Consider the following 25,521-nt stretch of genomic DNA (forward strand, 5'->3'; position numbering starts at 1 on the left):
ATTCACAGAAAATAGCTTACTTTGCATTAAATTAAGGTGGATACCAACTGAAGATGACAAACTGAAAATGTATTTCAAGGGTTCAAGGTTTGGCTGGTTAGCATAGTCCAGTTAGCCATCTGCAAAGAGCCTTTTTTCTCTATTAATGGCCATTTGAAAGACTTGGACAGCTACTTTTCATGAATCGGACATTGCTACTTCTAATTGTAAGCATTTGATAGAAAATATGAGGCATACAGCTTAATATACTCTTTTTCACTTCAGGTTTGTCCAGGAATTATAAACCTCCAAAATATTTCTGTTTAAACAGGAAGTCGAGGCGGGACATATCGAAGGGCTTGTCCTTACATTCAAGGCTTGAGTGTCCTCTTATTCATTTATAGACTCTTTCACTGCAGTCATTCCCTCAAGACTGCAGATAAATGCTGAGTCTAGCAAACGGTGCCACTAAACTGCTGAGTGTAATATATGTGCTCTCACAGTTCAGAGACTGTGAGACTCTTTCTCAGGTATTTATACTCTCTCTTTTTGTACTGTAAGTGCAGTGTGTTTTGAAACCACACACTTGTCTAGCATCCCACTATGACATCAGCAGACGTCCTGATATGTCTGATGCTATAGTGGGGACACATTTGTCTCTCGGCTTGGACAGCTGAGGGGTCAACAGTGGCGCCTTCCCATTCCAATTTTATGTCCCCTCTTAAAAACCCAAAGACTCCTGGATTGTTATTTAAATCCAGACGTGCATGTGGCATTTTTGTTCGATGCCGTCCTCGGTAGATAAAATATAAAGTACAGCTGTTGACCCTACCCAAGTTAGAGTGTCCACAGCTAGGCCTGTGTCACCACATTCACTCTTATGTCCTCTCTGGAAATGTGGAGGTATTCAAGAGCAGTTGTGCTTCTACTATTTTGCAAGGGGTTTAAGTTAAAGTTTAGTGATCTTTAAGACTCGTTGTTTGTCTGGAGCTTTTTGGCAACTCAGTGGAGTTTTAATATCAGATTAACTTTATGAAAGCAGATGATGTTTATTGTCATCTCAAGTCTGGATCCTGGATGTGTATCCTCTACTAACAGACGAATTGGCAGCACAAATGTTTTCATTACTGGGCTATTTTGTACCTCTTTTCACTTTCGTTTTAAAAAGGGACATTGGAAAGCAAGACCTGGACCCATGTAAGTGTTGTTTGTGATTTATTCGTGTCACATACATTTTCAGGAGTTCAAGCACAAAGTGCCAACTAGTTACACGTAGGCCATTTGCCTGATTGGAACAAAATTAGACACATTTTCAGTGATTATCAAAAGCATTTAATAATGTTTTATTTTTATTTATTTTATAAAAAAACAATTTTTAAAAAAAATTTAATTTAATTTTAAAGTATATTTAAAAATGCTGAACTGTAAGGTTTGTTCCATGTCATGTTTAGCTCACTATATACATTTTTATAGCTTTTTAATTTAAGTTTGCATTTTGCAGTTTAAGGATAAGTCTGCTGATCTTCAACCAGATTTGTATTGTTGTCGGAAGTACATGTAAATGAACAGTGTATATCTTTCTCCATGTTGCCTGCACTCAGATCTACTTGTTCAATGAGATACATTCATAGTTTTCAGTCACGTGACTGGCTCGAAGACCTGGTGGGCAAAACATCCATAGAACCGCAGCACAAGCCCATCAATTTTCTATCTGTTCCAATCCAAAAATATTTATTTCACCTCTTAAAAGAATAAAACAAAGATATGTGAACAAAATGCAAGTTTTGGCCATTAGCAATCCATATAAAGCACCCGCTGCTATATTTCAGCCACATTCTAAAACGTTTAATGTGAAAACACAAAGTGCAACAGTGATATTAAAAGATCATATTCGGTACACACCTTTGTAGCGTCTGCGTAGGATCATGCATGAGCGTTGGACTGTTTATGGCTTAAGAGACCCCTTTTAGCCTTTTGACATTTGCATATAAATTACAGTTCTGGTCAGAGACTTTACGTTCGTATAGGGGTTTTAAATCGCCAGATGGTTCTTCGCCGCCAAGAAGATTTGAACCAGCCCCACTAGCATCCCCCAATCTGATTTCAAACACATTCCAAAAGAGCTGTAAATGGCCAAACCATGTTGATGATGCATGCTTTACACAGGCAAGCAAATGAGCTCGGAATTTGAATGCAATGCGCTAAATGGTTAAGTGTTTTCTTTATAATGGTTTTCTATGGGAAAACATTTAATGTGAAACTTTGTGCATTGCGTTTATATTCTGGGTTCATCTGCTTGCCTGTACAAAGTATGCATCATCAATAAGGTGTTTACTGAATTTGGCCTTTAAATATCACATTGTACTACATTACTACTTAATGAAAATCTCATAAAAGTAACTGGCAGTCAGTGGAGGAAAGCCTTGTTTTGCCCTCCATGTGGGCACTCCTGTAAGGGTGTGACATCACGTGAAAACTATGAATTGTATTCTTGCTCACAGAGAGTGGGTGGTGCCAAAATCAATTTTTTGTCAAAAGTGAATGCCACAGCCCCTTTTCTCTGGTCATATAGCACAGATTATTTTCCCACCACGTTTCTACTGAATAGACAGTCAAGTTTCATTAAAAGCTTGTCTTCTTGTAAGTGGTGAATTCCACCTTTCCCCCCAAGCTATAATTATGACAAAAATGCTTGTTTTTACAATTTTATTGCAGTATTGCACACTCTTAGAAAAAAAGGAACAAAAGCGGTCACTGGGGCGGTACTTTTTCAAAAGGTACACTTTTGTACCTCTTAGGTACTAATATGTACACTTTAGGTACTAATTTGTACCTTTAAGATACCAGTATGGACTCTTTAGGTACAAAGGTGTGCCTTTTGAAAAGGTACCGCCCCAGTGACCAATTTTGTACCTTTTTTTCTGAGAGTGAAACAGTATTGATATATTAAATTAATTAACCATTTGGTGTTTCCAGAATTTAAAGAATAGTTTGTTCCTCAATAAAAACAATAGTTGAGGAGGGGGAAAAAGGAGATATTATTTCAGCTTACATCTTTTTTTAAAGTGGTTCTAGTGTTTATATTTAAATTTAAATAATAATAAAAAAAATTAAGTTATTTTAATAACTATAATAATGTATTAATTTAAATACTTCATACTGTAGCCACCTTGGCAGTTTCTCATTCCAGTGAGTGAGGGAAAAAATACTGTACTGTTCCTTCACATAAGACAGTAAAATCTTTAATGCTCCATCATAAATAATGCATATGTCCTGCTGTAGTGTGTATCAGTCCTGTTCTCTGACCAAACCTCATGCCATTTGCCAGCCAATGCCTTCTACCTCCTGCTGAGACGGACACAGTCATAATTCTCACAGCATTTGCTGCATTTTTTTCTGTATTTTAACATCGTGTGTGTTTTTTTTTAAATCTCTTTGTCCTTGGAACTACACATATTTATTAAAAGTTACTCTGTCTGCCTTGCTCATGCATTTGTTGACATTTTTTAGTATAGAATCCTTCAAAGTATTTAAGTCTTTGGCCAGTGCATCACATCCGCCATGAGTGCTGTTTTTAAGGGTAATAATAGTATGATTACTGATTAGCACAAGGTTTTAGACATTTAAATAGACATATCAAATAGCAGAAAATATGTATGATTCAGTACCTTAGTGGTGTCACAAGGCAACGATGCTTAAGCACAAATACAGCAAAGAAGACAAAGGCGAGTCCAAACAGGCTTTAATTAATCCACAAAGAAGAGATAAGAGTTCACAACCAAGGCGTAGTAACATACGAACAATACCGAACGAAGGACACTACACAAACTGAAGGCATTTAAACATGAACAAACAAAGGGAGCCAATGAGTTAGCTAATAAGCAACAGGTGAACTGAATGAGATTGAATCAAACACACACACAGGAAAACGTCTCAGGTTACTTATGTAACCATGGTTCCCTGAGTAGGGAACGAGACACTGCGTCCTCTAGGGGTCGCTATGGGGAACGCCTCATCGTGACCCGTGTCTGAAGCATTCATTCAAAAAACACCAACAACATGTTGGCCGGCGACAGCCCATGATGTCACTACCAGTGCAACTATAGTATAAATAGGTGCCAGGAGAACACGTCATTCACTTCTTCTTCTGAAGCTTGCGTCCGAAGCATGGCAGGAAACCTAGAGGATGCAGTGTCTCGTTCCCTACTCAGGGAACCATGGTTACATAAGTAACCTGAGACATCATACTAAGTCTTGACCTGTCACACAGGGGCTACCGCTTGCTCTGCATGAGCTTGCTGAAGGAACTGTCTCAACAGACCCCTAGTAGCAACATCCTGTTAAAGTAGGTATCCAGAGGATACATAGGTGGAGTGGTGCCCAAGGTGGAACTGGGGCTTAACCAACTCAAGAAAGGGCACGAAGTTGCCGCGCGTAACCCTCACCATACAGGATTTTAGAAAGAACGCAAAGTACTAGTACTAACTTACCACAGTGTGGATTTTAGAAAGTGTACAAAGACTTCACGCGCACACTTACCATAACATGGATTTTAAAGATACCGTCCTAAGGTGCTCTCATGGCACTCTGAAAGAGCAGCCCATAGATGGAAATGGTACATCACCAGAACAAAATGTTTGAGAAGCCATCAGCTTGATCTATGGTAAAATGCTGGAATGGCTAGCAGTAAGTTACCTAGCTGAGGGAGCAACACACCCAGCTCTCAGTCAAGAGGGGGCTCGACCTACAGTATGTTCGTTAGAAATCAGAAGGGTAAGCATACTGCAAGCTTAGCCAAAAACTCAGCGCACCAGGGAGGCAGAGGAAGGGCCTAGTTCGACTGATGTTGCCAGTTCCAGGTGCTCTGGGAAAAACAGAGAACTCAACTCTCACGTGAGAGGAGAACTCCGAATTCAGAAAGGAGTAGCGTGCTCATAGGCAACCCTTTGATAAAGGGAGCACTGCTAAACACTACCACGAGAACAGCCCACGGAGCGAGGAATCCAACTCCTCAGAAAGGGAGAAAATTCAATCGTTCAAAAGAAAGCACCATGCTCACAATAACCCTAATCTAAGCCAACTCAGAGAAAGGGAACGAGGCTAATAATGTGTAACCCTTACCATACAGGATTTCAAAAAGTGCGTCTTAGCGTGCACACTTACCACTATGTGGATTTCAGAAAGTGCACAAAGCTTAGGGTGTGCACTTACCATAGCATGGATTTAAGAGCTTCCCAAGCATCTGCTCACAGATGCCTGGAAGTACTGAGCCAAACGGGGAGTGGCAAGCTCAAAGATAACCCTTTTGAGATGAGAGGAGCACTGCCTGAGACAGCATTTCACAAGAAGGTTCTCGCAAATGCCACCGGACAGAAATACACAGGTCCCGGAAAACACTGCAAAGAAAGCTCCCAGATGGAATACACACAACCACCAGCGTAATAAATATATATTTTTATAAAAATGGATCGTACTCGCCCACCATGGTTCCCGCGCAGGAGCCCCGTTCAAGAAGCGACCCAAAGAAGCCTCTAGTCCGGACCATCAGTAAGGTGATTACTATGAAGCCATAGAACCAACCGAAACATCATAGGTCCAGCATAGGAGACTGTAATGCAGGAAGTTCCTACCTAACCTCGGTCAGGTGGAGAGATGGTGGTTACAGGGGAATTAGGAAGGGAAAGATAAGGGCAGATGTAAAACCCCCGAAGGAAATGCGTAGATACTCAAGTATCACTCTGATCCGAACGAAAGTGCTGACGCCTTGTCTGGATCACATCCCTTAGGTCTTGCCTACCTCCCTTTGACCTGTGATTCCTCCTACCCCTACCCGCAGGTGGGGGAGGAGCGCGAGCTGCGACACTAGCCTTCTGTGCCCGTCTCTGATCCTCAGACCGAGACAGGCCAGGACCCCTGGGTTGATTGGACTCAGACCTGGACCTTTGTGGAATTAAGGATTTGAAGGCTGCTGAGCGCGCCTTCGCCTCCCTGAACTTCTCAACCACCCTCTCAACCGAGGTAACGAAAAGTTCGGAAGGCGAAACCGGAGCATCAAGAAAGCCCCTCTCTTTCTTCCCGATATCTGCCAGGTTCACCCACAGATGTCTCTCCGTTACCGCCATGGACCTGCCATAGCAGAGGCAGACACGGGTCACAACGAGGCGTTCCCCATAGCGATCCCTAGAGGACGCAGTTCGAAGTTCCCTTGAAAGGGAACTAGGTCAAACAACGGGGGAAACAGAGCCAACAACACAATGAAACCAAAACATAGCATACAGTGGGTATAGAAAAGAATCACGCCCCCCCCCCCCCCCCTTTACAATAATCAAATTGTATTGCTCTGCAGCCTGAAATGAAGACAGACACAGTTTTTGTTTTATCCAGCTGTATTTACTCAGTGCAACTTATAACATCCAAGTGAAACATATAAAATAAACATGTCAGAGAGAAAAAAAAAAGAATCACTGATTTGGAAAAAGGATCACCCCCTTGTGTATTTGGTTGAACCACCTTTTGCTTTAATTACAGCCTTTAGTCTTTTGGGATATGTCTCTACTAACTTTGCACATCTAGACTTTGTAATATTTGCCCACTCTTCTTTGCAGAACTGCTCAAGTTCAGTTAAATCTGATGGTGCCCGTTTGTGGATTGCAGTTTTCAAGTCATTCCACAGATTTGGGGTTTATAGGCTCTGACTAGAGCCCTATTCGGACGGTAATTGTTTCTCATGGGGACGTCTTTAAAAAATAAATCTCCATAGCTCCTCAGTGATTAAACACTTGCTTTCAGATGAAGATAAATTTGCGGTGGATGTCTGAGTTTGTAATGCTACAAACCCGGAACTGCGTGTCTTACGTAGTCAGTCACATGATCAATTATATATAATATAGCCCTAATATAATATATTTTTAAAATGTACTGTATAACTTACCTGTCACTGCCATGATAATGGCCCATTTCAGAATTGTTTGTGTTTTTCTTCTGTTTCTTCATCTTCTTGATAGCTCCCAGTCGCTGTATTGAAGTGCTGATGAAAAACTTTCCAGCATTTTGGTGATGTAGGTGTCCATTTTTAATGCACGAGATGCCCCTTTTCTGATACAAATTACCGCGAAGTGCAACCATATGGTGCATTTCAGTGGTCAAAAAGGATTTACAAAAATTTACAAAATGACTTTTGGATTGATCTCCTTTTAAAAACTGTGGATAGCTCCCACAAGAGATGTGGATTCGGACGGCAATTAAATCACCACACGACCTTGGTGTTTGTCAAAAAACAGTAGGTAATTTGGCTGGGGATTTTTACGCAGGTGGTGAGAGAAAAACACAGACATCCTGGATTCAGACTGCATTAAAATCACCAACTACCCCATGTAAATGGTGAAAATCACTTATGTCCCCCTGAGGAACAATTACTGTCCGAATAGGGCATATAGGCCATGCCAGGACATTCACATTTTTCTCCTTCAACCACTGTGTGGTCAGTTTTGCTGTGTTCTTTTGGGTCATTGCCATGTTGGAAGGTAAACCTTCTTCCCTTTGACAACTTTCTGGCAGAGGGCAGCAGATTTTCCTCAAGAATTTGACGGTATTTTGCCCCATTCATTTTCCTCCTGACAAGTTGTCCAGTCCCTGATGCAGAGAAACACCTCCATAACAGGATATTACCACCTCCATACTTTACTGTAGGAGCGGTGATATTTAGATGGTGAGCTGTATTGGTTTTCCGCCAGTCATATGGTTTGGTGTTGAGGCCAAATAATGCAATTTTAGTCTCATCTGCCTCAGAATCTTCAAGGTCTTTGGCAAATCTCACTCATGACTGCATGTGGCCATTCTTGAGGAGTGGCTTTTAGTTTTTGCAATCCTCCCATACAAGCCACATTTTTTGGATAATTTGTGATGTGTCTGTGTTGTACCAAATACCTCCCACTTCTCAATAATAGATTTCACTGTGCTTCTAGGCATTGATAAAACCTTTGAAATGTTTTGTATCCATCTCCTGACTTGTGTCTGTACACAATTTTATCCCAGAGATCTTTTAGCAGTGTCTTGCCACCCATAGTTGATTGTTTGCTTCAGTTGCACTACCAAAGACTGAAATGCTCCAGGAAAGCTCTTTTCATGCTGAGCTAATCAAAATGACCACAGCTGATCACAGTTGAAAGTCAAACGTTTGTGTGCCATTGAAAATGTGATTCACTACACCTGATTGAGTTCACAAGTCATTTTTAAGAGTGGGGTGATCCTTTTTCCAACTCAGTGATTTTTTCTGACATGTTGGTGTTTTATCTTTTGCTTGGATGTTATAAGTTGCACTGAGTAAATACAGCGGGATAAAACTAAAACTGTGTCCATCTTCATCTCAGGCTACAAAGCAACAAAATGTGATTATTTTAAAGAAGGGTGATTCTTTTCTATAAACTGTACATTTTACAAGATGATATTACTCTTGGCTAGCTCTGATTTCTTAGAGTGGACAGCGTGACTTTTTAATTTGCCATCATGCCGTGCTCATTTCATTCATAAGGTTTACACTCACACTCACTTCACACACTCCTAGTAATTTTAGATATTGATGTATAATATTGTGCTATTTCTGGCTCACCTGTTAGCCTGTTAGTCACCCAGCAAACATGGGGAGTGAATGTGTCTGCCAAATATTTTTCTCATTCTTTGATAGAATTCATTATTTGTTTTGAAGCCATTACCCATGCCTTTCCGAATAAAGTATTTGGCTTCTGTCATATCCCTAGCAAACACACACAACAACAACAACAACCTTGTATTATAAGTAGTTAAATCCTTGACAACTTTACAGCTGACTTTATTGATCACAATCAGTGTCCCATTTGAGTCACATTTATCTCATCTTGCATCTACTTTGCATTGAATTTTTTGGGCTGTAGGATGTGTGAGCTTGAAGGAGGATGTGTCAGCATTCAATCAAAGCAATCAAGACCTTTATTGAATCAGGATACCTGGCTAGAAATCCATTATAAATCTGAGATGAACAGACTATATAGAAAGGTGGAAACAACTCGTCTGTGTGTATCAGCAGAGCATTGCATATAACTCCCCTTGTATTATAAGTAGTTAAATCCTTGACAACTTTACAGCTGACTTTATTGATCACAATCAGTGTCCCATTAAGCATGATTTGAGTCACATTTATCTCATCTTGCATCTACTTTGCATTGAATTTTTTGGGCTGTAGGATGTGTGAGCTTGAAGGAGGATGTGTCAGCATTCAATCAAAGCAATCAAGACCTTTATTGAATCAGGATACCTGGCTAGAAATCCATTATAAATCTGAGATGAACAGACTATATAGAAAGGTGGAAACAACTCGTCTGTGTGTATCAGCAGAGCATTGCATATAACTCCCGATTCATTAAAGGGAGAACACAATAGTACTGATACCATCGAAATGTTTAATTGTATAATAAGTTTAAATATATAATAAATTGTATTTAATTGTATAATAAAAGTATAATAGGATATAGGATATAATCCCTCAAAGCTTCACAAGCTTCTTATTTCTCTCTGCACAGGTCCACACAGCAGCAGTGATGAATCTCTCCTCTCGCACTCTTCTCTCCCTCCTGCTGAGAGCAGCAGCAGCAGGAGTCAGAACCGCAGCAGCCCCCCGCCCCCAGCCCGCCGATCTCTCCACCCGCTCCCTCGTGCCTCACCCGTGGGTAAGTGACGCCACTGCAAGCTCGTTTATTATGTGACCAATGTTGGGTCTCGCAGAAGTCACATGACAGAAGTCACGTGAAGAAGTGTGTCAGTGGCAGAGCATGCTGCTGTCACCATGACAACAGCATTCATACTTCACGCACATTTACACCTCTGTGTGCAAAAAAATGTACATGAACTGCATTTTTGCAGAAATGTTGTAAATATTGTCTGTACGTATCCTACCTTACTGATGTCTGTTTATTATGGGATATCAGAATTGTAAATACTGTTATCTATTATCAGTTGCACTAAACACATCTACATTATTCTGCAGTCTATATGGGTTAAAAATCACTAAAGTAGAAGCTTGTTGATAGCTGAAGACATCATTAGAATGATAATAGAATAACATGCTCACTCTGTTGGCTGTTACAGAAGATTGAGCAAACCTAGCAATTATGAACAAAAACAATTCATGGCTTACACAGAGGGAGATAGATTTTTTTTAATGTATGTTTCCTTATAATATGATTTTAATAACAATAAGATATAATATCATTAAGCGTTATGTACTAATTAAGCTGAATTTTATTTATTTGATAACAAAAATAATGTGAAATATGTGAAATGTGAAAATGTTTTTCATTTTAAAATGTAATTTATTTCTGTCATGCAAAGCTAAATTTTCAGCAGCCATTGCTCTAATCTTCAGTGTTACATAATCTTTCAGAAATTATTCTGATAAGCTGATTTGTTGCTCAAGAAACGTTTCTGAAAATAGTTGTATTTAAAGCTGCAATCCGTAAGTTTTTCCTCTTTGTCGCCATCTCTGTTTGAAAACCTGAAATTGCAGCTTTTTGCGGAATTATCTTCCTTGCGTGGGTTGTGCTCCGACGTGGCTCCAGCACGGATGAATCTAATGTTTTGAGGAGTTTGTGTAGCAGTCAGTTACCACACTGGTGTGGATATTTACTGTACTCCGCAATCACAGATTCTAGCCTACATCTTGGAATATATGACCCAAATAAGAATTTTAACTGTATATTGTCATCTAAACGAGTAAGTAACAAGTCTGGCACTTTTGTTTTGACCAACTGAGGAAAAAAGCATTACAATAAATCGTGCTACCAATGGTGATTTAATCTAAATATTGGTTAGCTCATATCACATCAAACCGTGCAAATGATTATTATTGTTATACTTTATTCTCAAATTATTAATGTTAATGTTAACAACATCAACATTGCGTGACTATGTGCACTGAAATTTTTTTTTCATTCATCCAATTAAAACAAATTTTAGGGCAAGTTATTTATTTTTCATTGGCTCAAGTTAAAAAATATAGATGGGAATCATTACCCTAAATTTTTTTAATTTGATGAATGAAACATTTTATTCAGTGTGTGTATTAGCGTGTAGATTTCAATTTCTGCACAGTCTAATCTCTAATTGTCATACCATTCGAATTTCATATTAAGAAATTCTTTTAACCCAATAAGCAAATTATGCACCCTTCGACCTGGTTGTCTTTAAAATACAAATCTTGTGTAATCCCAGGCTATCTGTAATCAGAAGCATATTTATAACTGGAATATAATTTAATTTCATTCACATGTGTTTCATAAACACATAATCCTTTCTGTCCGCCATCAAAATTATACATTTAATTATTCTAACTGCTGTGAGAAAAGGTTATAAACGATCCGCCACCAGCAGGAACCTCACATGCGATAGCCTAGTAGCCGGGACAACTTCTTTATGTTTACAGAAGTGACGTAATGATACAGTGGCATGCTCGAATTTCCCGCGAAAACCTATCCGTACCACTCAAATTAGAAAACATTATTATAAGCTAACCGTTGTGAATCGGGCGATAGTTTTGAACACTGGCTGGTTATGTACATGCTTAAATATTGATTTCGGATCATTTTTAACCAAAAAAAAAGTTACGGACTGCAGCTTTAAATATTTTTGTTGAAACCGTAATAAATTTTTTCATGACTATTTGATGAATGGAAAGTTCAATAAAAACATGTTTCCAAGTGGTGATTTAGAAAAAAATACTTTAGTGGCTGCCATATCATATCATATATCATATCATCATAGCCATTCATGCTGAAGACACTGCAGTCACAGTGTAGGAAAGAGAACATGAGTGAGCCAAGGTCTCCAGCTAGTGGACACCTTAGGCATTTACTTAATTTTTTTAAATATATATATATATAAAACTTATTTTGATTGCAGAGCTTTTGGATTCAAATTATTATTTGATTTGATAGTACTCATTCAAATCAAATAATATTTTTTAGAATACAAATACATTTTTTCATTAAATGTGTTGTGTTCATAGGTAGGAACTGTAACTAATTCTCATTCACAATAGTGACACATATAAATATCTGTTTCTCATTAAGCCTCTAGAAAGGAGTTTCAAAGGGATGGAGAAATCACCCGACCCATTGTGTCGTCCCCGAAGAGGTTTGCAGTGGTCTCTCCCAAGCCTCAGTCCCCTGGTGAGTGTGTGATGTCTTTTTATTCTGCTCTGCTGCTGCCGCCCCTCCCACTGTCATTTTCCATCCCTCATTAACCGGCTACTAGTGGTTGTCATAGCAACACTGTGAAGACTAAAGACTTCCATTAAGAAACTGGCGAGTAATTCCCTCACTAATAATGGAAGCTAAATTGACACCCTACATAGGTCTTAAAATAAGTATAATAATTTAATTGAATCTGATATTTTGCTAATTGTTTGCTTCCTCAATAATTCAATTAAAGTGCACAGTAAATTTAAATACCTATATATAATGTTAGTTAAACACTTACAAATGATATATAAGCATATTTATAAAAAGTTTTTCTAAAGTCTTATTGGATGATCCACTTTTACTGTTCAAAAGTTTGGGGTCGTTAAGAATTTTTTTTATATGTTTTTGAAAGAAGTCTCTTATGGTCACCAAGGCTGCATTTATTTGATCAAAAATACAGTAAAACAGTAATATTGTGAAATATTTGTACAATTTAAAAGAACGATTTTCTATTTTTAAAATACTTTAAATTGTAATTTATTCCTGGGATGCAAAGCCAATTTTCAGGAGCAGTTACTTCAGTGTCACATGATCCTTCAGAAATTATTCATTCATATTTTTGTGGAAACCATGAAACATTTTCCTCAGTATTCTTTAATGAAACTGAATAGAAAATTCAAAAGAACAGCATTTATTTCAAATAAAAATATTTTGTAACATGCATATTGGTAGTATGTATATATGTATGTACATTTTGAAATTAATATATAATTATAAAAAAAAATGTAAAAAATAAAATAACATTGCTTTAAATTAGAAAAGTCTGCAAAATAAAGTATTTTCACTTGTGGGCTTCACTGTATTACCATACATATGTTACATATATTTATGGATTACGTTATCCTGACTCTATCCTCTCTAGTGTTGAACTGACTCATCAGTGAGCATTATGTGTGTTCATGGAAGAAGCAAGTCAGCAGTTACTGCTGAATGTTTGACCTGATCATAGTTTTTATGATCACATTAATGTATGGTCCTTATACATTTAATTAAACAATATTTTACATTAATTGACTTAAATGACATGTATGACACCAAAAATGGAATGAATTGCAGTCACATTTCAAGCATACTTATAGTTTAAAGGAGTCATATGATGTTGCTAAAAATAACATTATTTTGTGTATTTGGTGTAATGAAATGTGTTTATGCGGTTTAAGGTTCAAAAAACACATTATTGCCCCGCCTTTCTGAAACACGTCGTTTTTTTACAAAGCTCATCGGTCTGAAAAGCGAGGTGTGCTGTGATTGGCCAGCTATCCAGTGCGTTGTGATTGGTCGAATACCTCAAGCGGGTGACGGAAATGTTATGCCCCTTACCATACTGTGATGCCGTGTCCCGGCCGGAGCGACGAGACAAAAACATGAAAACCCATTATAAACGAGGCATTTGTTGCATCCAGTGGGGACATAATTACGGATCATAATGACTTATACTGTCTTTTTTACGCTTTGCGTTGCATCGCGCCGCGCCACGTAAACATAAAACCATGCCTGCATTTGTGATCGGTAGAAATGACAAACAACAAGTGCTACTCTACACTGCTCAAAACTCGCGTTTGAATCGTCAGTGGCAAATTCTTTAAATATAAAAAAAACGTACTTACAGTCTGTGAGTCAGAACAGCCGGCATTGTAGGCTACTCTCCAGGATCAGGAAACAGTCCTCCATAAAATGTGCTGCACACATCTGAATATTTGGGTTGAACTGTTCTGGAACAGTGTTGTAAATACAACTTAACCACTGATTTCTAGTTGTGTCCTCTTTTGGAAGGCCAAACAAAGTAGTTTCTATGGCGGCAATTCTATGCCATTAATAACCGAGCGCACCACTGATGCTGGCGCGCGCGGTAAAGCAATTTCGCGAGAGGAAAACAGATTTACACGCGAGGAAACGGGACCCCGCAAGCTCATTTCAAACCCTCACGCGCGCGTAACGTCCTCTGCCTGCAATACAAGCCCTCGCGCACGCATGATCATTCCCCACATCCTCGCGCTCGATCTTCCCTCACCTGCTCGCGCGGTGAAAATAAACACTTTTATTTTTGTCAGTCGTGGGGCGGATGTGTGTGTGTGTGTGTGTGCGTGCATCATTACAGTCTTTAAAAAGGGTTCATATGTGTATCTCTTATCATCAGAAGACTGCAATCATTAGTAAACCAAAGACTTCCTATTAATAAAGTATCTGGAAAAAGATCTACTCTATGAACAATGCATTAAATTACATTAAATAAAGACAAAATAAATGAATAAAACAAGCAAATGAAACGATAACTCACATGTATCTGGTCCACTGGTGCCATGTCTTAAGTCCAGAGAATTATAAATCATCTTATAACAGGCGTCCAAAACTGACTTCCGGAAAAGAGGAATAACCAATGACATTTGAGGTTACAATTAAAACAGCAAGCTCCGCCCCACGACTGACAAAAATAAAAGTGTTTGCGCGAGCAGGTGAGGGAAGATCGAGCGCGAGGATGTGGGGAATGATCATGCGTGCGCGAGGGCTTGTATTGCGCGCAGAGGACGTTACGGGCGCGCAAGGGTTTGAAATGAGCTCGCGGGGTCCCGTTTCCTCGCGTGTAAATCTGTTTTCCTCTCGCGGAATTGCTTTACCGCTCGCTCCAGCATCAGTGGTGCGCTCGGTTATTAATGGCATAGAATTGCCGCCATAAGTTTCGCTTTCACAACGAAACACACAGCGCCTTCACGACATGGCGGCGGCAACAACAATACTACAGCGAGAATAAAAGTTTTGCCTTCTTTCTTTGCGTGAACATTTGGGTGGCGTTATGCAGATCTTCCCACATCATGACGTAGATGCGTGTTAGAATGAGGCGTTTTAGGAGGGCGTGGCTGACTCTTAACTTTTATAAAGAATATCTCTTTAGATTTGAGACTTTAGTCTTTGCAACTTTACAGATCTTCTTTATGCACCAAGAGCTTGTAACACTCCAAAGAGAAAGGAAAAATTGAAATCGCATCATATGACCCCTTTAAAAATAAACTGAGAGAATCTCACAAAGCCTGTCACAAACATGTTAAGGACATATTTAAAGCCAAATTTAAAAATAATAATAATAATTTTCATAAAATAATCTCATTCTCATACTAACACGCTTAATTTTCTTTATGCACTTTTTTTTCATATTTCTTGTTCTTCCCTCAGTGCGTCAGAAGTCATGTGTGGCCCGTCTGGGAGGGCGTGGTGAAGGTGTGGATGCCGAGCGGGAGCGGTTGATGGTACAGAAACTGAAAGAGAGATGTGAAGATCAGGCTCGGCAGCTGATCACCCTGCAGGATGAGCTCAGGAAGTCCTCACGATGCCTGGATGTGTTCACCATATCCACACAACACTTCTGCCAGAAGGTAACACATTGTCAAAGCTGTAAATGCTAAAGAGCTGGTAACTTAATAGTTAAGACCCACAAGGGTTGCAGCCTGGATCAATCCTAGATAGGGATGACCCAGAATTCAAAGTTGAAGTTGTAAATGGCATGAAAAAATAGCTAAATAATTGTTTTGAAACTAACTGTTCGAAAGAATGGATTTGTGGAAATGGGCCTCAGTCCCGGTTTCATGTCACATTAGGGACAAGACAAAGATTACTTGTCATTTAAGCTCAAACATCTTATCTACAATTTGTAGAACACTAATTTGAAAGAAGGCCGTTTGGAGCAATGTAGTTTGATCAAGAACCCAGGGGTTAACGGTTAACTCTTTAACCACAAACTCATTGTACTGACAACTCATCAATTTAATATTTACTTATATTCTGCATAGCTGTAAAGTTTTTGTCAGCATTTATTTAAACCCCCCCATAATGAGGAGCCTTGGTTGGTTAGATAATGTTAGAAAAACAAGATAGATAGACAGACAGACTGACTGATTGACTGATTGACTGATCGACTGATTGAATTTAGTTCCAGATTACCTGTTGATTGAATTTTCCATGGACCACTGGTTCTTCATTAAGTTGTTAGGATCACTATCGAGTCCAACTCCCTTTAATTTATGCATTTGTTTTACTCCCGTTTGTGCAGTTTCCCTTACTAAAGACTTTGGCTTGCTTAGTTGCGGACGCTTGACTGACTGATTGCACAGACACTATTGGAAGAGAGCTGAACTGGATGATGACATCACTGAATCCTCAATGAACTGACTTTAGCTGGAAAAATGACTCTTTGTTATTGCCTTCTTGCATTATTGACAAACTATTTTCCTGTTTGACACTGTAAAGCTGCTTTGACATAATCAGTATTGTATAAAGTGCTATACAACTAAAGGTGACTTGACTTGACTTAGAGCCAGTCATGTTGCAGAATGTTTTACCACTCAGTCTGGCTGAGGGGACCTGTCCCAGCAGGAAAGTAACATCAATGCATTGCCTGTATTTAAAAAAAACAAAAAACAAATTTAATCCTGTTGCTATGCAGTCACTAGGGTGCTGTGGGTGGTTGCTAGGGCATTACTACATCATTGCTAAGGTCTTATGAGTGTTTGTTTGCATGTTGCGAAGAGGTTGCTAGAAAAACTCAAACAACCTTAGCAACTACAAAATGGACTAGTAACCATCTAGAGCACCCTTACGACTGCAAAACGCAAATATTCAGTCACAAGATATTTGCAAAAACATAAAAGCAACCATCCAGAACTCCCTAGTGACTGCGTAGCAACATGGTAATACCCACTCAAAATGCTTCAACAATCAAAAAAGTTGAAACATCCAAGCTACTCGCAACACCCTAGCTACTGAATAGAAACATCCAAAGAGTGGTGGTTAGCATGTTGCTATGTAGTCACTAAGGTGTTTTGGGTGGTAGCTCTAGCATTGCTAAGGTGTTGTGTGCTGTTGCTAGGGCTTTCTGAATGGTTGTTATGGTATTATGTTGTTGCTAAAGGCTGGAATACACTACACAACTTTTAAAATCTGAACAGATTTTAAAACACTGGGCATCATACACTTACCGACTTTGCAATAGTCGCAGAGGGAAAACTGTCCATCATACACTAAATAACTGAGGATCACACACTACCAGACTTTAAAGTTGTTCCGATCACAACAAACTCAAGCAGAAGCGTGTGCATTGTTGCTAGGAGACGCATGACAAATGAAAACAATGTGTTCTAAAATTGGCTCAAAATATCAAACATGTTTGATATCCTCCGACTAGATGGAATCATAGTCTGAAGCTAAAAAAAAAAATCTGAGTTTGTGACCATAATACACTATGCCATTTTCTATGAAACCTGTCAACTGAAATCTGCAGACTGACTCCGACTCGGCAACTAGCGTCAACTTCTCCAGACTGTAAATGGGGGGAAATCGGGCCAAAAGTCATGTAGTGTATTCCAGGCTTAAGCCGTCATGAGTGATTGTTTGCATGTTACTATGTAATCACTATGACGTTCTGGATGCTTGCTTGGGCTTTATGTAGATGCTAATAGGGCTGCACGATAAATCGCATGCGATTATTTAACGCGCATCTTGTCAGTAAAGCCGGTTCTTTAATCAGCGGTAAATCTCCATCATGTGCGGGCTTTCACATGGAGCAGCATTAACTACACAGAGCCGTTGTTCACCGACAAGCTGCGCAAAATATGATAGTGGTTTTGCGCAGCTTGTCAGTGAACAATGGCTCTGTGTAGTTAATGCTGCTCCATGTGAAAGCCCGCACATGATGGAGATTTACCGCTGATTAAAGAACCGGCTTTACTGACAAGATGCACGTTAAATATCGCATGCGATTTATCGTGCAGCCCTAGTTGCTAAGGTGTTGTAAGTGGTTGTTGACCAGTTTTCCAGACCGCTATGGTGTTTTTATGACCTTTTTGGATCTTGACAACCACCGGTCACTGTCTGCTATTGATAAATTGTCATGCTAATAATAACGCTACCTTCACATGCTATTGAAATTATCGTAAATACGAGTTTCCAAGTTGGAAATTTGACATGAACGACCTCTCAAGTCATATTTACAACTGGGAAACTCTTTTTGATACCCGAGTTTCCGAGTTGGGAGGGCCATAAACTTGAAACATGGTGGAGGGGAAAGATATAGTTGTAGTTCTGATAAGTTTTATTCATTTTTCCCACACCATCTACATTGCTTTCTCCTGCCATTACAGTCATGTATATTTAAGTAAATAAATAACCATTTGATGCATATTGTATGTAACACAGTGAAAAATTGCATATATTTGACTGTAATATCAGAATCGTCAGTAAGCTTAATTGTGCAGTAAATGTTTATATGGTTACCAATGAATGGGATGAAGAATGAACTCATGAATGGGCCGTCCTCCATGATTCCTGTTCTTTTCGACAACAAAGCACTTGAACGCGACTAACTCATAATTACAACTTCAGAACTGGGAAGTAGGAAATTTCTGATAGCACGTGAATTGCAACATAAGATATTCTGAATGGTTTCCAGGGCATTGCTATAATGTTAGTAAGGTGTTGTGGGTGGTTGTTTGAGTGTTTCTATGTAGTCACTAGGTCAGGGGTTCTCAACTCTGGCCCATGAGACACATTTTCCTGCAGAGTTTAGCTCCAACCTTGATCAAACTCACCTGTAACTTTCTAGTGATCATAAAGACCTTGATTAGCTTGTTCAGGTGTGTCTGATTAGGGTTGGAGCTGAACTCTGCAGGAAAATGGATCTCGTGGGCCAGAATTGAGAACCTCTGCACAAGGTTATTCTGGGTGATTGCTTGGGTTTTTCTACTGTGTGGACGGTAAATTGTTCAGAGTGATTATTGCATGCTGCTATACTATTAGGCTGTTCTGTATGGTTGCTAAAATATCACAGTCTCGTTGCTAAGATATACGAGTTTGCGTGTTGTTATGCGATTGGATGGTTGCTGTGATGTTAAGGTGTTGAAAGTTTTGGTTTGGTTTGCTTTTTTTTGGTCCGTTGCATCGTAAAGCACTTAAATTACTGAATTTTATTTATTTATTTTGATTTATGGTATGTAAGTGCAAATGTCAAGATTATCATCAAGTCAAGTGTTGCCACTGTACTATAGAACAAATTATTTATCGTATTTCATCTGGAATGTTTTTTCATCTTATTGGATGCTTATGAAAATGTATGTTTGTTCCCAGTAGACTTTAGTATCAGACAATGCACACGTGTTATTTTGTTCTTTATTGATCTCATTCTCCTGTTCCTCTATCTCTTCATCATTTACCCTCCTCCTCTCAGCATCCTTGAGTGTGTGTATGTGAGGGAGAGAGGGAGAGAAGCTTGGGGGTTGTCTGAAGAACATGTGTAGAATCGCAGACTCACGGTACTCGTTGTTGCAGTAGTCAGGCTGCTAAACACAGGATGAGGTAAGGCTGGTTGTTGGGTGATTTGTCTTTTTCTCTCACATTCTCCCTCACTCTGCCTGTCTGTCTTTCCTCCACTCCCTCTCTTTCACTTCATTTCTCTCTATCTCGTTTGGTGTGCATATGGTATTTCCCCCGACAGGTTTTTATGAAGCTACATTCTGCCCTAGCATGAGCCAGAGTTGCTGTAATCTCTCTCTGTGTCTCCTTCCTTCATGCTGTTTGGATACTAGGGTAAAACAATAGCAGGAATAGTGTGTGTGTGATGCTGCTTTCTTGCTCTGTGACTTTGATAAAATAGAATCAGCTATGCTTTTTTTTGCACAAAATATTTTTCATTCTACAGTCATTTTATATATATACTTTGTGTGTGTGTGCGCGCGCTGTCAGTGAAGACAAACATGTGCTCGTTTAGTGAGGGAAACACCCCACTCTGACTGCTGACACTTGATATGGGAGGTCTGATATCCCTGTTGAAAAAAAACGCATATGCTGGTCCTTTGCTGGTTTATGCTGGTCCTTTTGCTGGAACCAGCAAAAGGACCAGCATAAACCAGCAAAGGACCAGTTTAAACCAGCATCCCAGCGTCAAAACATTCCTAACCAGTGAATGCTGTTTTTTTTTCAACGGGGATCATAATTCTGATTGTTGTTGCACTTTTGGTTTATTTACCTATTAAATAAAACCTATTATTGTATTTGATATTAGACAGCGGTAATAACATTGCAATTTGGATATTAACATTTTCTGAAGAAAGTATCGTTGTTGCCCTTGCAAAACTTGGAGTGGCTGGATGCTATGTGGTTTCTAAGGTGTTGTAGGTTGTTGTTTGCAGGTTACTTTGTGGTAGTGTTGGGGGTGGTTGCTAGGTGGTTTCTAAGGTGTTATGAGTGGTTATTTATGTTGTTGTTCAGTTGATGTGAAGTTCTGTGTACTAGTTGCTTGGGTGTTGCTATGGGGTTGATACGGTATTGTGAGTCAATGTTTGCAGGTTACTGTGCGGTCACTAGCCTGTTTAGGGTAGTTGCCGGGATGTTTCCATATGGTTCCTAATGTGTGTTTGTTTGTATATTGCCTCGTGGGTGCAAGGGAGTTCTGTATGGTTGCTAGGACTGGGTTGGTAAGGTGGTTGCTAAGGTGTTGAGTGTTTGTTTTCAGGTTACTACGTGGTTTATAAAGTTTTATGGGTGGTTGCTAGGGTGTTGCTATGTGGTTTTAAGGTGTTGTGAGTGGTTGTCTGTTTGTGCTAGGATGTTCTGGGTAGTTGTCACAGTGTTGCTACATGGTTGCTAGGATGTTCTGGGTAGTTGCCACAGTGTTTTTTATTTTTTTTTATGTTGCTGTTTGGTTACTAGGCTGTTTAGGGTGGTTTCTAGGATGTTTCGTCGTTGTTGTTGTTAAAGTGTTGTGACTTATGAGTGCTTGTCTGCATGTTGCTATGGTTGCCAGGACATTACTAAGGTGTTGTGAGGTTGTTTGCATGTTGCTATGCAGTCACTGAGTGTTCTGAGAGATTTCTAGGGGATTGCTGTGTGATTGTTAGCATGTTGCTAAAACACTAGGGTGTTTTGAGTGGTTGCTAGAGAGTGCTAAACTGTTCTTAGTGGTATTTAACATGTTGCTATGGAGTCTCTAGGGTGGTTGCTATACCTACTGGACCAAGGCAAAAATATTCGTTCATTTAGTGTAAATATATTAGTACAGAATATCATAGATATAGAGTTAACTTCTCAACAAGCCATACGATGTGAAGTATGGTAATGTCTGTAGGCCTACTGACAGTGTTACAGAACAAAATGTTATACTTGGGGGTTATTGGTTTATTTAAATCCCTAATCCTCAAGATGAGCAGTAGTAATGGCAATGCTTAGTAGACAACACTAATAAGAAAGTCCATGTATATTTTTAAAGCACGTTCAGTGTTGTAGGTGTGTTGGGGTGTAACAGGTGTTATGCCCTGCAGAATTATCTTTTGTTTTATAGGTGGGGACTGAGTCATTGAGACTGCCTTGTTCTCACTATTATAGACCTTTCACAGCAGGAATTGAAAGTAGGTGAGGTAACGCGGTGAAGAACAAGGCAGTCAGATTTGTATTCACGGAAAGACTCTCAGTCTCCAGGGATCTGCATGACATGTTATATACTTGAGGAAAATCTGATTGGGTGAGATCTGGAGAAGGGACACTATGATTACAGGTCAGGACATTTGTGGGGTCATAGGGTCTTGACCCTGCTGTTGGCTTGCATATGAGAGGGTTATAACATATAAAGCTAGGCTAGCAGCATCTATTTAAGCCATGATAAAATATACATGGTGTCTTGTCTTTGTTTTTTGTTAACGTCTATTCAATTTTTAATTTTTTTTTAAAAAGCAGACATTACTGTACAATAGTCGTACATTACGTACAATGTGTTAGCCATTCCATTTAATGCAGAAATTACATACTTCACCTTTTATTTTTAATATTTTTGTATTTGTACATCCTTTTATCAACTCCAATGGCCTAATATACAGAGTTTTGGAAAAAATTCCATGCTACCTTTTTGGACATGTACCATGGTAGGGGCGTGGTATTCCTGGAAGTACCTTGTGAATACAGTGGTACATGGATTTCAGTACCATAGAACTAGTATGGTACTTTTCACAGTGGCATTCACTGTCTGTATAGGAGTTTTAAAACAGCAGATGGTGCTGTGGGATCTCAGCTGGCATTTGGAAAGGAATAAGTGTAGGATTCAGGACTGCTATGTCAAAATGCTGACTCATGCTGTATCATTTGCTGACATTGATTCAAGTATGGATCATAAGCATTTCATTTGTGTTGTGGCATCATTAAACATGCCAGGTATAGATGTGGTTGTTTGTCACTGTGGAGTAAATTTGTTACTTGCAGATATAGCTAGCAATACTCCCAATAAGTGCAGATTAAGGTCTGTGCCATGGTTTATTTTAAGGCTTGGGGAACAAATGGTTTTGTATTTAATTGTTTGCTGCAGGTATACTGCAGGGGGCTTTCAGTCCATATAAGCTTTGAATGGGAACGTAATGCCCAAGCCATTTGAGGGAACGAGTTTGGGGACTGGCAAAATATTAACAATACTATAAATTCCCTTGTAACATATCTGTACAGTAACTCTGTAAATTACCAAACAAATGTTGTGCTAATCTTTGCCAGATACACAGGAATTCGGTTGAGTGGCTCCACAACAGCTTTGGTGCCTGATTTCATGCACAATAACTGCAAATTGCCCATCCAGTCAGAATTTTTTGTATGTTATTCCATTTATTTTCCCCATACTTGTCAAATCTTGCATTTGGGATGTGTATCATATGTGAATGTAAGCATCTGTATGTCTCTTGGGAAGGCACTACCACCTAAAGGCTACAGTATTTGAAATGCTTAAAATACTTAAGTAGGTCATTTTATTCTCAGATAGAGTAACTTTATTCACCTGTGTTATCAACTATAGCCTATCACAGTTTTTGGCTAGATGCAAGTGAATCATATGACATCCTGTTGGATCCGTAGATGGAGTCTTAATTCGCCCATGGGTTTAAGTTGTTCAAGGAGAGGAAAGTGCTTCTTTTTCTCTTATGTGTGCATCTAACTCCACTATTACTAAAAGTGTTTTTGTTTCTTACTCTACTGTAATTTCATTGTCTCTTGTAAATATTGTAGGTATTTATTAAAAAATGATAAATTACTTGTATTTTAATTAGATGCATTTCTCACACCTGTATTTCAATTAAATACATTTGATGAGCAAGTATTTGTAATTTGTAACAAAATATTTTTTGATGTTTTGCGCCCATATCTGTTCCTAGCAACAGTCCTGTTTTTAAATTGACACCTGCCACGGTGTTTCTTTGTCATCTCTGATAAATTAAATAATTAGATGGCAAAGTCATATAGAACAATATCCTATTTAAAGTGGTATTTTGTCCGTTTTATTTTGTAAAAATTGAGCAGCGTTTTGTTGTTAATAAATTTGATCCATAAACCGGAATGCAGAGTTTTGCAGATTTCGTCAGATTCATTCATTCGTTGATTTTATTGCCAAGTAGCTCATTATTACTAAATTTACCATTTTTAAATCCATTCCTCTGCATAATTGTCCCTTACACCACATGTGAGCCTGCAGATTCTGTGTGTGTTTTGCAGAGCGAGAGTGTTGCTGTGAAGGAGAGGGAGTTGTCCCTGCTGTTAGCCAGGATCAGGGATGAAGTGGGTAAGTCTGCTCTGGCTCGGAGGTAAAAAAAAAAAAACGCATCAGTCATCTCATCTCAAATGTTAGAATGTCAACCATAAAATAAAAAAGAGACTATATAGACCTTCTCTGATTACACATTTGTAAACTGCATTTTTCTCTTTCCATTCCCCTGGATTAAATTTGGCATGTGACTCTTACACCATTTGTGTTACAGACGTAATGCAACACTTTTTACCTAAAATACATAGTGAACCATTTGTAGAATGACACTGTCCCATGATTTTCAAATATGCATCAAATATCTCATGTAAAAATCATAATTTTGATTGTTTAATTGATTGCAGTAAAAAATATACTGTGTATATTTCAGTAGTTTTAATTACCAAAAACATTGTATTTATCTGTGTTTTGCAGCAGCATGATATACTTTTCTATTTTCTGTGCTATTCCTTAAAATTGTGACACCCAAGAAACATGATTTGGACTTTCTGCAGCATGCCAGTGAACAACTGAATAGTCTCTTTCCCTGTTCTCAGTTTTACAGATATTAATGTGTTGACTTCATTTGTCAAGCTCAACCATCAATCCTCTTAAGTTATTGCAAGAATGATAAAAAAAAAAAAATGTACGTTAATAGGAAATTTTAGTTTATCAAACCAGCATTTGGTGTCATAATTGCCAGCCTAAGTGACAGCTTTATATATGCTGAATCGGCAACAATGTTACTTTCAACCTTTGTACCTATTGTGGTGGGGTTTTTTTTTGTTTGTTTGTTTGTTTTGGTTTTTTAAATTATGACATTTTGATTTATTTATTTTTTGCTATAAAATGAGAAATTGTTTTTAATTTTAAGATTAAAATTTTAGACATGCAGATTTACAAACCCCGTATTTAATGAATAGAAAATAAAACGGCTCATGTATTTAATTTGTTCACCAGAATAAGTACCAAGGTTGCAAATTTATCCGCAGCACAATTTTTTTTTGAAGGTTAAACTTGTCCTTTCACTGACTATAACAAATTATTTGTCTCTAGTGGTCAGTGTTCAGCGGTGGGAGCGTCTGCAGGGTGAGAAGGCCCAACTGGAGCAGAGTTTTGAGCGGGAGCTGAAAGGACTACAAGAGGAGCAACAGCAGGAGCTCAAGGCCCTGCAGGAGAGACTGGTAGAGGAGCGCACCTCCGAGATACAGCGACTCCGGCAACAGCAGAACAGCCACCTAGTGCAGCTGCGTTCCCAGCACCAGGAACAGGTGAGATGAGGAAGTAACAGGGTGTAGAGGCCAAGATTATCATATTGACACACCTTGCAGAGTCATTTATTTTAGCACTGTACACAAAGGACTTCAAGGTATGAAGGTGGTTACATGTCTCTGTAGTCTGATGATGCACTAATCATCTTCCCTTAAGCCCAAAATATACTTCAGTTTTGACACAAATGCTTAGAGTATGTGTACAGCCAACAGTGGTGGACAGTAACGGAGTAGCTTTACTTTGTTACTGTACTTAAGTATATTTTAAGTATCTGTACTTTACTGGAGTCGTTTTATTGAGTAACTTTACTTTTACTTCACTACATTCCAAAGCATAAGATCGTACTTTTTGCTTCACTACATTTCATAAAACACATTGTTACTCTTTATAATATATCACGTGCTCCGAGACGCAGAAGCGGTGTCTGATTCAAGACCGAACTGATTCTTTTCAATGAACCTTTTAAATCGGTTC

The 25,521-nt window shown here is 38.8% G+C and overlaps 1 protein-coding gene across 1 annotated transcript in view; it reads left to right on the top strand.

The window, feature by feature from the left end:
• Positions 1 to 25,521, top strand: part of LOC107561476 (microtubule-associated tumor suppressor candidate 2-like) — a 54,083-nt gene that overhangs the window by 20,194 nt on the left and 8,368 nt on the right. The window contains exons 5-9 of the mRNA XM_016245932.1: positions 9,534 to 9,680; positions 12,078 to 12,176; positions 15,417 to 15,616; positions 23,748 to 23,814; positions 24,832 to 25,046. Coding sequence (XP_016101418.1) covers positions 9,534 to 9,680; positions 12,078 to 12,176; positions 15,417 to 15,616; positions 23,748 to 23,814; positions 24,832 to 25,046 — 728 coding nt within the window. The remainder of the gene's footprint in view (positions 1 to 9,533; positions 9,681 to 12,077; positions 12,177 to 15,416; positions 15,617 to 23,747; positions 23,815 to 24,831; positions 25,047 to 25,521) is intronic.

Source organism: Sinocyclocheilus grahami, unplaced genomic scaffold, assembly GCF_001515645.1.
Source record: "Sinocyclocheilus grahami isolate Dianchi unplaced genomic scaffold, SAMN03320097.WGS_v1.1 scaffold774.1, whole genome shotgun sequence".
In the NCBI taxonomy this organism is placed as follows: Eukaryota; Metazoa; Chordata; class Actinopteri; order Cypriniformes; family Cyprinidae; genus Sinocyclocheilus; species Sinocyclocheilus grahami.